This window comes from Buteo buteo, chromosome 25, assembly GCF_964188355.1.
Source record: "Buteo buteo chromosome 25, bButBut1.hap1.1, whole genome shotgun sequence".
Classification (NCBI taxonomy): Eukaryota; Metazoa; Chordata; class Aves; order Accipitriformes; family Accipitridae; genus Buteo; species Buteo buteo.
The window spans coordinates 13077667-13088670 of NC_134195.1; the positions used below are offsets into that span (position 1 = coordinate 13077667).

The 11004-nt window shown below is 40.8% G+C and overlaps 1 protein-coding gene across 2 annotated transcripts in view; it reads right to left on the reverse strand.

The window, feature by feature from the left end:
- The window catches only part of ASMTL (acetylserotonin O-methyltransferase like), a 31500-nt gene extending 20847 nt beyond the window's left edge, over positions 1 to 10653 (reverse strand). For both annotated transcript variants that reach the window (XM_075057210.1, XM_075057209.1), the window contains exons 1-6: positions 10497 to 10653; positions 8839 to 8970; positions 7060 to 7107; positions 6360 to 6424; positions 4248 to 4309; positions 2048 to 2156 (exon numbers count right to left, since the gene is read on the reverse strand). In XM_075057210.1, the coding sequence (XP_074913311.1) occupies positions 2048 to 2156; positions 4248 to 4309; positions 6360 to 6424; positions 7060 to 7107; positions 8839 to 8970; positions 10497 to 10589 (509 nt within the window). In that variant the 5' untranslated portion in view covers positions 10590 to 10653. The remainder of the gene's footprint in view (positions 1 to 2047; positions 2157 to 4247; positions 4310 to 6359; positions 6425 to 7059; positions 7108 to 8838; positions 8971 to 10496) is intronic.
- Positions 10654 to 11004: the final 351 nt, after the last annotated feature.

Genomic DNA, 11004 nt, shown 5'->3' on the forward strand with positions numbered 1-11004 from the left:
CAGAAAGTAAGTCTACTCATTACACAAGCCCAAACCAGTTATGATTACCATGGTCCAGCCCTCTTTCTACAGAGGGCCAGAAAAGAGACCCTGTCAGCAGGCAGAAAATCCTTGGCTGGAAAGAGGAACAGGAATAAAACAGAAAGGGAAAGGCCATCTTTCTGCAGCCAAAATTTTTGAGGGTTTTTATAGCCTTATCACAGTCTACCTTGAGATAGTGCCCTTCCCTTCTCCCTTATTCATACTTTAAATCAGCTATATACTTTTAGAATAAATCCCTGTGCCACCAGTGACTGACTTCTAAAATACTATATGCCAATTTTGTCCTTACTGTAAGAACTCAATCCAATCCTCAACAGCACAAAAGAGTCAATTTCCTTCTAATTTTTCATGTGATCATGAAGTCTTGTATGGTTTCACAAAATTAAGTCACCATTTAAAAAATAAACTAATGGTCATTTGAACTGCAGTAGCGTTTAGGAAAACCTGTATGCATACAAATACGTAACCAGTAGTGGTGGCCTTGGAGGAGGGGACAAAAAACCAAAACAACCAACCAAAAAAAAAACCAAAAACCAACCCCATGAGAGACTTCTTACTGTTTTGCAAAATTTATAGTTCCTTCACAAGGCCAGAGGAAATTCTTCCTATCCTCTTGATTATATGAATGAAGATTGACTGGCTTCTGCTCCAGAGAGTAATGAAATATATTCTCTGAACCTTTGGCTCCTGAGAAACCCTTGCTGTCACACACCCTGTTTAGCAGAATGAACAGAATTACCCAGTGCTGCTCATGAGTCATTTTGCTGCAGCACAGCACTGCTAAAGCTTATTTTCTTCCAGATGAAATAATCAGAATATTCCAAAATATTTTTCAAGCTGACATTCTTCCTAAAAATCCATGGTCATTTCTCCTTCAAACTGCAACTTCATGATCAGCTGCATAGTAAAGATCACCTTTCAAAAACCTAACTAGGAATTTCTGTTACAAACTGTATTCTTACCAAAACATTCTTCTTTCCATAATCCAATTTAGCTTCAGCCTCTTTAATGAGCTGGGAACCTTACATCTTCAGAAAGAATGCCTCATTTACACATAAGCAGTTAAATCCAAAGTCTACAGTGGTTCCTCTTCCCCCAGTAAAACATGACTGTACAGTTTTATAGCACAAATGAGTTTTAAAACCACCATGACTGATACTCTTACACAGTCAGAATTGAAGTTACAGAGCCAAAAGTTCACCTCAGACCACCAGATAAGCAATCCATAGTGTTAACTAAGGCCTGATTTGCCTTCACTAAGCTTCAGCTAACACAAAGGAAAGGCAAATTCTGTAAAGTCACAAATATTCCCCTTGTTGTCTCCAAATAAGTACTTTTTTTCTTTTTTTTTTTAGCAATCTAGGCAACTTCATCTTAGGAGTAGTTAGGCAGTCTGTTCTCATCCTATTTCTGCTGTGGAATCAATGTTATCTTTAAGTAACTAGTATATTACAAAGGCAGTGGAAAAACACATGCTAGGAGACAATTACGGCATAGGAACACATATAAGGTGGCCACAAGAATAAGTGAAAATTACATTGGTGTTTTTTGCATCAGCACAGTGTGATTTTGATAAACTAAATAAACCAAGTTCTAGCTTCTTTCAATAAAGTTCTCCAACACCCTGACTAGCCAATACTCACTCCAATCACCTGTTTTATAATGAGAACTATCCATTGTCTCAGGTATCCAAGCTCCCTGAATGCCTCTGTTAACAGAGAGGTAATTGTATATTGCATGAGTGCTTGCTCTAATCTAGAGTATTTCAACAGCCTTCACTTTTCAAATTTTTTATGGCAATAAAAAGGTAGCTCACTTTCCCTGGAGGAATGATAGCTCTAGACAAGAACAGAATACCCACCTTGCATCACCCATGCTATCATTTATCATATATCCACAGCAAAATTTCACAGAACACAGGAGAAAATGTTTTATGCTGGTGGCTACTAATGTACCCTAAGGCCTATTCTCAAGTACTGTGTGATAGCTTCAAGGTCTTACTTACATTGGCTCCCCACTATGAATGTACTCCCATAAGAGCTCTTCAGACAGGTCAGAAAATTTTACTTTAGTCTCTTCATAGAAATCGGTGACTTCTGTCTCTAGCTGATTATCTACAGAAAGGAAGAGGTCTTATTAGAAATTGTAGTTTAGAGAGCATAACATCTCAGTTTCATTTCATATTCATTTGATGTTTTCGCTTGGGAAAAATTAAAGATACTACACAGATGTATGAAATGACAAATAATGCTCTTTAGGGACAGTGGACTTGTAACTTCCCCAAAAAAGTAAAAGCTTGCATTTGCAACCTCTGCAGTCCTGTCTTGGAGCTAACAGGTTGCTCTCCCTGTGTGGGATGCACTCTTAAATGAACAATGCTTATGCAGAGCTATTTATGGACTGCTAGCATACACATCCAGCACTGAGTACAAAAAAGGCTGCAAACATCCTTCTAACTTTATGACTGTTGTGAAAGAACTCTTAACAACACATCATAGTTAAAAATGTAGCTGTTACAAATGCTTGAATGTGAATGTGCAGCTGCATCTACACTGCAGAGTCAGACATCCAGCAGTCCCATCAGTAACCATCAGTGTCATTTTCCTATCATCTCGCAAGAAATAACACAATTATTTTAGACTTCTGTAACTAGAAGCAGTTGATAGAAGGCCAGAGGTGCAAAAAGGTACTGCACACCTGGGTATGGACCCTGTTGCATGTGGTACACTGTGAAACCGGTATCATTGCAGACGGAGGCTTTTCCAAAACGTGTTCAAAAGGAAATGGCCTCGCACAAATGAGTGTGCACGTTACAGATTAGTTCTCTCTACTGTCTTCCATAAGTACCAAGGTCAGCATCTCCTGTTACTGCTGTTTTGATAGCAGTGGAAATTCTTGAGGAGGACTAAGAAAGATCCGCAGTACAGACCAAGGGAAGAATACTAACCAACTGCTAATGGTGTTAGTGTTGAAAACACATTTAATGACCCAAATGAAACAAAAAAATTGTTGCACATAAAGATAGATTACTACGTCTTTCAGTATAGATAAAAAACCCCAATCAGCTCAAGATGAAAATTCCATCTGTAACATATATGTGGTACTTAACAACAGCATTGTAATTATGAACTAAAACATAAAATGTATTCTAGGAAACTCTTCCATTGATTGCATCACTTGGGGAATATGCAGACTTACGGTATTTTTATTCATCTGAGTACAATGTGGATTAAATTTGTAAACTTCAAATGAGACATGCTGTCACAGCATCAGTACTACAGTTGTATGCACTTCCACTTTCTTCCTAGAGCAAACACTTAAAGACATTATTATTCCTGCTGGACTGCTCACAGGAACCCGTCGATAACATGTTTTATTTCTTTTCCAGCAGCTCTTTCTACTGCACTAGCATATTAGTAAGGGTACTGGATCACTGACTTAATTTCTGTACAAGAGTTAAGAGCAATCATTCCAGTAAATGTTAAAAGCTCTAAATAATTTGTCTACAGAAAGACTATGTCTAGTGAAATTTCAGAGAAATGATCCTCGCAAAAGTTCCACTAAAAGAATATTGGCATAATTACCAGAGGATATCCCCCAAACTAAACATTCCTCAAATTATATTAATAGTACAGTTCTCATAAAAACCACTTGCTTACTATATAAATTATCTGATAAAGAACATTGATGTACTGCTTCCTACAGTTCATTAACAGTCTGGGGCATTAAGCCATTACTTGACTCATCCCCTAAAAATGGGCTCTAAAGCTTCCCTTATTTACTGAAAAATGAAGTAACTACAGATACAGCAACTGCTTGTATTCATCAGCTAGTGTATAAACTGAACACAGGAGTAAAGTTAACATGGATCAGATTCTGCTCTGTCCCACAGTTTGTAGTGCCTTACTTGAATTTCATTTAGAATACTCCCACAACTTACACCAGTCTTTTAATTAGTCCCATAGCTTCCAGAGACAGTATTTCTAAAGTCTATTGTATTTTGTCATCTTCCTTCCTGTGTGAAAACTTAATACAGTAAGAAGGGGAGTTTTTAATTTATATATTGATAAGGTAATTCTCATCTTGACTAGGAAGCCAGTTCAGACTGTATATGAAAAATTCCCATCTCATTTCTTCACTTGTACAAGTCCTTATAAGAATAATTTTAATGAAAATACTGAGTTTTAATAAAATGACACATGTACCTTTACTACTGCAATGTATAATAGCCACTCCTGTGAAAACACTGTGCTCTTTGCCGCTCAACCTGTCAGGGAGGAAACATGGATTAAGCATCAGTTTTATGAAATACGTTATGTGCGAAAATGTCCTATGTGATTATGTTACTACAGCCTGAGAAACAGACCACTATATTAATACATCACATGATAGCTCTGACATGTATCCTAAATAAAACCATTTTAATTTATTTTTTTATTTCAATATAGGTGGAAAGACATTGTCAAAACAAAAACACTATCAAGAGATTCAGTCATTTCAAGTCTCCAAAATCTCACTTGTACCAACATCCACAATTTGGAAAAGTAGTCCATGGTATTAGCTTATTTACTGTACATAAGAAGTGACTATTTCAAATGCATAAGAAAAAAAACAATCAGCATAAACACTACTATTACAGGCATCTTCACTGAAAGCTGGCAATAAATAGCTAGGTGATGCAACTTAGACTGAACAAGTGATAGGCAACTAGAGCTTCTGTACACATTTAATCCAGACTGGCACCCAGGGACCCCATGGCAAACCAGAGTAAGAGATGCAGAGTGTAGAGGAAGAGAGCCTATATATTCCCTCTTACCCCAGACCCATGTCCTCTCCCTTGGAGTGGCTCCAGAGCACCACACTGTGGCCGATTAATAAACCTAAGGCCCTCAAAATTAATCTAATGTGTAAACAATGCAAGTATAATAAATAGCATAAGAACTTGAGACTAATTAAGGAACAGTCTCCTAGAGATTAGCCAGGCTATTATTTGATGCAATCAGAAGCATCTCACACTCTTACTATCCCCCACAACATTCCATATGATCAATTGGAAAATGAAACAGTGAGTGAAAATTTTAATCTGACACCTTGGATATATGCAGATATGTATCTTGTCTGCATTTTTTTCTGTTCATATGGAACAAAACTGAGAGGAGTTCTAAAAACCTAAATTTAAGTGCATTTCATATCCATGATTAAGAAAGAGACTGACCTACTGAACTTAAAAAAAAAAAAAAAAGCCAAAATATTTGCATGTATTAGAAGTAGACTAAGCACTGTAAAAAAACCAAAACAAAACAAAAAAACAACCAAACACCTATATTTGAACTAACCAAACTTGTCTTGATTTCAAACAAAAACAGTTGTGAGAAATCTCTTGCCAGACAGACTTTAGGAATCTCCTACTAACATATGCTGCTATCTTTTTTTTTTTTTTTTTTCTTTTTTAAAGATTACTACTTTTAAGTTAGTAACATGCTACAAAGGATCAAAAATTCAGCCTAAGTCATCAATGAAAAAAAATAAACCTAAAAGACTTACAGAGCAAAACTCCAAAAACTACCAAGCCACTTGTATTCTCTTTAGGAGACACCTGAATTACAATGTAAACCAGTGAAACAAGTAGTGCACCTTTTCTGTATTTCCCCCATAAAACAGAAGGATGACTAGAGGATTCATCACATGTGATCCTTCAGAAAGGAGGTGACTAAGTTATTTAGTTGTTGTTTCTTAAAAAAAGAGAGTGCTATAAAACAACATTATGCTTGTAGGGAAAAGTATCCTTTAGGAAAAAAACAGAAGCCTCAAAACCAGGCCACTATCCATGGAGAACTCTGATGGAAGTAGGTTTTTCTTCCTCAGTTAAACTATAGAATTTAAAGCAATTGTCCATGAACGCATATCACCATGCACTGTTTTGTACAGGGAATATTTATCCATTAAATGTCAAGCCTCAAACCACTTCTATGATGGTTCTATCCTCCTTCCCATCATGATTTCTCTCTGTATCTCCCCATCCTGTATCAGCTGAAGCATAGATACAGCCTTGTAATAATTGATTCTGAAAACTAACCCAAGTGAGAAAAAAAAATGGTTCATTAAATCTCTCAGCTTCTTAAGGTGAAGGGGCAAAACCAAGCAGCTCTGGTTAACGTAAAAGCAGGTCTAACTTCTTCAGTGGCAGAACTGGCTTACGCTATTTAAAAATGATTGAAAAATTTCTGTCTACTGAATTCTTCATATACATCAAGGAATCTGTACAGCTCCTTTTAAAACAGCTTAATATACACATTTGGAATCTTAAAACTACAGACCTTGACAGCATCCTATATGCATCCTGCTTATCAACTGGTTTCTCCAGGATCTGCTCATCCACAGTCTAAAACAGAAAGACAGAGTGAGTATGCTGTTTTTTCTTCCTCTTGAGAAACTGAGGTCAGAAATTACATTTAAGCCATGATTTCAGCCAGGGCTTCAAACACGAGTCTACTGAATAAAGGAAGAAGCATAGATACTTTGGTAGAACAGGTAATTTAGTGTCAAGCACATAATGAGTGGAACACTCTACCCTCCAGTGGCTGCAGCACTCAAACAAAAGGGTAATTCACCTTCTTCTGTCCTTAACCATTCACTGTCTCTGTGGAGATGACAGGTATGAAGTGATGCCCACTAAAAGGCACAATATTGAACAGTTCACATGATCTGGACTTCTTGACAGTCAACAGTTGCCTGAGAACAGAATTTCCATTACATACTAGAGGATCCAAGGCAATACTTATGCAACACTAGTGTCTCCACAAAACTAGCAGCAAGGCTTCCAACACTCAAGATACCAAAAATTGCCTTGTTGGGAAAAAACCCCTAAAACCCACACCCACAAAACCCTAAAGACAGATCATACTGTGGGTGTAACTTCTCAGTGAAGACAGCTTTCAAACTTTAACCCTAAAGATACAAGTATTTTCTACATTTGTCATAAATTAAAACAATGCTAAACCACAGAAGACTTCTTACCACAATAGTGTCTGCTCCTATGACAACATCAGGTGTTCTCAGGTGTTTCTGCAAAGGCATAAAGAAAGAAGATATTTCTCAAAAGAGGTAGAAAGAAAAAAATTTTTAAAACTTAAGGTAAGAAAACTAAGTTCAGTGGTTTACAGGTAGGGCTCTACACTGACCTGAAAACAAGACAATGTTTCCCCTTTTGCACTGTTTACAAAACATTTATATCGCCATAAAAGTGAGGAGGCTTGAGCAGACCATTCTGAGGTCAATTCTGCTCAAATATGTCACTGATAAACAAATGCATCCAGGAAAGAACTAACTGCATTCTCAAAAGTCTTCAAGGTGGCAGACAGAATTCCTTTAAAGTGCCCAGTGTATGGAAGCCAGGGAGTACAGCCCTCTAGGATCATTTTTCCAAGCCAAGTTTTGCTGAAAAACAAACTTTTAACACTTTGCTTATCAATCTCATAAGGCAACACATACCATCCATTTTGGGGAACTGAGAGATAGGGGTATATAGATTCCTTGTAGCCTTTTCTTGGCTTTAAACTGTAATCGGTCCTTATAGCTGAGTTTTGATTTACTTGCATGTTACAAGATACATAGGTATTTAACACAGCAAGACAGGAAGCGTGTCTGTAACTGTGATCATTATATTAAAAAGTTGGTAGGGAGGTAATTCTTCTACAGAAAGGCTGTTGATGCGCTTTAGATAGGAGAACTAGTTCCAGACATCATTAACAAAATTGCTGTATGAAGCAGCATTCTGAACTCCACTGAACTAGCATTATCACCTGCATAGTGTTTTGCAATGAAAGCCCAGTGTAAGTCACTTAGTGAAGTTGGGTTTAAAATCAACTGTCCTAATGTTGTACCATTCTCTGAAAAAGTTGACGGAAACCTGGATAACGATTTACACTGGAGATCATGCAATATTTGCTTTGAAGAACAGTGATATCTGGCAACATTGTTGGTTTAAAGTGTTCAACATTCCTTTTCTGCCATCAGTATAGGTTCAAACACACTCCTCTCTTTCAGAGCTGCATTATTAAGAAATTATGGTACCTTTTGTGGGATATAATCAGCTAGACTTCAAAATAGGTTCTGGCAGAGAACAGCCTTATGTGCTCACACACAGTGATCACAGCCAAGGGCAGAAGTCAAATATGCCACTGATAGTTTAAGTTGTATCACTGGTTTTGGCAATATTTAGAATACAAAATGGATGCCCTGACTACTGAACCTGAAATCACATCAGCTTCTCCCTTGTTAAAATGAAATTGCCTGTTTCTTTGTCCAGAATGCTTTAAAACAGATTTGTCTTCTGCTTTCCTCTAGCACCTCTATACTCACAAATTCTGAGCTGTTCTCCTGTTACGACTGCTCAATGAAAGCTACAACAAAGCACTGGATTCACATCAGTGTGTTTTTCCAGAGTCTGCCTCCACAGTCAACAAATACCCAGAATTAACAACTGTCCAGCCACACCCCTGACTGTTGGAAGGAACTACCAAGTATATAACCCAAGCAACAGTAGGTGTGCTGCTGATAAGAGATGCAAGTCACTTCTGTTTGTGGAAAGCCCGAACTGCAGGCACAAGACCTTCTTTTGATTAGGTAAATTAATTTCAGGAAACTATCTTTCACAAAGGACAGAAAAACATCCATTTGCCTTCAGTGAGGAAAATGCACTCACGAGAGCACCTAGGAAGTACAAGCAAATTAAGTCACAGTAACACGCACCACTTAAAGACAAAAATCTCATTGCTGAAATAGCTGGTAACTTACTACATGCATTCTGTTTGCTACTTCAAGAGCTTTCTGTTTTGCTGTTTCCACAGCATACTCATAAGGGGCTGCGAAAGATGACTTTTCAAGTGTCTCCTTAAACCAGGATGGAACCACCTCAAACCGCAGGCCCTGTAACAAAGGAAAGCAATGCAGTCAATCTGATCTTGTTATTAAAGGTTGCTCCCAAGACATATTAAGCAAGCGACAAATTTTGATTTTTGCTCTTTCCACTTTAACACCCCTCCCTCCCAAATGCATAGGGTTAAAACCAGTGCTTCCATTACAGTGTTTGGTCTATACATATCATGTGCAAGCAGTCCAAACAAAACAAACAATGAGAAAGAACTCTTAAACTGGTGTGCTTACTTGATTTTACCCTTATTACTTATTAGAACCTAGTCGCATTAGTAATTTCACCATTTACTCCTATAAAAATCTAACAGTATAAAACTTATGCACTTCATAAACAGACTATTCTACTACTGGTTTCTTTCTTATTGAATTCATCCACAGTACTTTACTATGTAGTACACATTCTTACATGGCTTTACTACCCACACTTTATGAGTCATTATACATGTGATAAACAGAAAACAAGAAGAGGCACTTGCTGTATGGTTTTATCAAAAAAACGTATTTTTCCTACTTCTTGCCTGCAGGTTATACCTGTAAAGCTACTACACCCAGCAGACACATTATGTTCCTAATAACTTAGTGCATGCTTGAACCTTGGTGCTTCTCCCATCTCTCCATTTTGAAGAGAATATACTTTTTCCCATTTAAGTTCAGCATCTCCCACGAAGAACAGTCCCACTCAGCAATCTAAATTAGATGCATTCTGATACTCAAGTGCCATTCAAAAGCCTCCTGCAGCCTGCCCAGTGCGGTCAACATGTTCCTCCACAGGGGCTGAGCGGTCTGAACGATGGGTTACAGCTCCCTTTGCACTCCACAAGTGCTTTACAGAAAGGAGACAGCTACCCTATTCCCCCTGCCCCTCCCCACTCATAACAGTAATCCCATCAAGTTTTCAGACGTTTCAGAAGCCCAAGTACAAATTTTCATAAGTTTTGGTAGCAAGTATCTGGAGTAAGGGCAATGGAAGTACATTTTCAATTACTTCACTCCATGGTAAGACCGTCCAAACGTTTCTGTAACGTGCCAGAAGTAACCATGCCGGCATTTTTCAGCCTAAGTCGTGTGATCACGCCACCTCCCTGTCAGCAGAATACTTTAATCCACTCTCGTATTAATCATACACAAAACCGGCGCACGCGTACTTGCTTACAGAGGAAACCTGACCCAAGAAGCGCTGGGATCAGAAAAAAAAAAAATAAAAATACTACTCCTAGGTAAGCCGCCGTGCAGCTCGGGCTGGGGGGCAGAAACGCGGCCGCAGCCGGGCGGGAAGCTCCGAACGGCCCCGGCCCCGCAGGCCGCTGCCGCCATCGCCCGCAAGCGCAGCGAGCCGGGCCGCTGCCGGAGGCCCGTGCGGGGCTTCTGCCCGCCCTCTGCCACCCGCCCCCGGGGAGCGGACGGGCGGGAGGCGGCGGGAACCCGCAGGGCCCGGCCCGGCGCTTGGCGGCCCCTGCCCGCCGCCGGCCCTTCTCCCCCTTGCCCGGGCGAGGCGAGGCGAGCGGCCCGCCCGCACTCACCACGTTGGTGAGGATCTCCTGCCGGCGCGGCGAGGCGCTGGCCAGCACCACCCTCTTGCTGACCAGCTTCCCCAGCACCGGGTTCAACACCATGGCCCTCGGCCTCCCGCTCCGGCGCAGATCGGGGGCGGCCCGGCGGTGGCGGCGGCCTTATAGGGCGCCGGGGCCGCGGGGCGGAGCCGGGCCGGGCCCGTCCCAGCGAGCCGCGGAGGCCCCGCGGGGCTGAGGCGGGCGGGAAGTGCTGGGGGCCGGGGAGGGGAGCGGGTTCGGGTTCGGGTTCGGTAGGCCGGGCCCTGGGGCCTCGCCTCGGCCTGTGGGCCCAGGCGGCCTGGCGGGAGCGGGCCTCCGCCGCTAACGGGCCCGGCGGGTGAGGAGCGGGCCTCGGCTGGCGTCTGGGGAGGTGCAGCTGTACCAGAAATCAGCCTGAGGGCGGGCTTGAATGAGGGGGACTGGGCACCGCCGGCAGGTGTCCGTGCTGGGAGCCACGTTTAACACCGCGCCTGCCCTG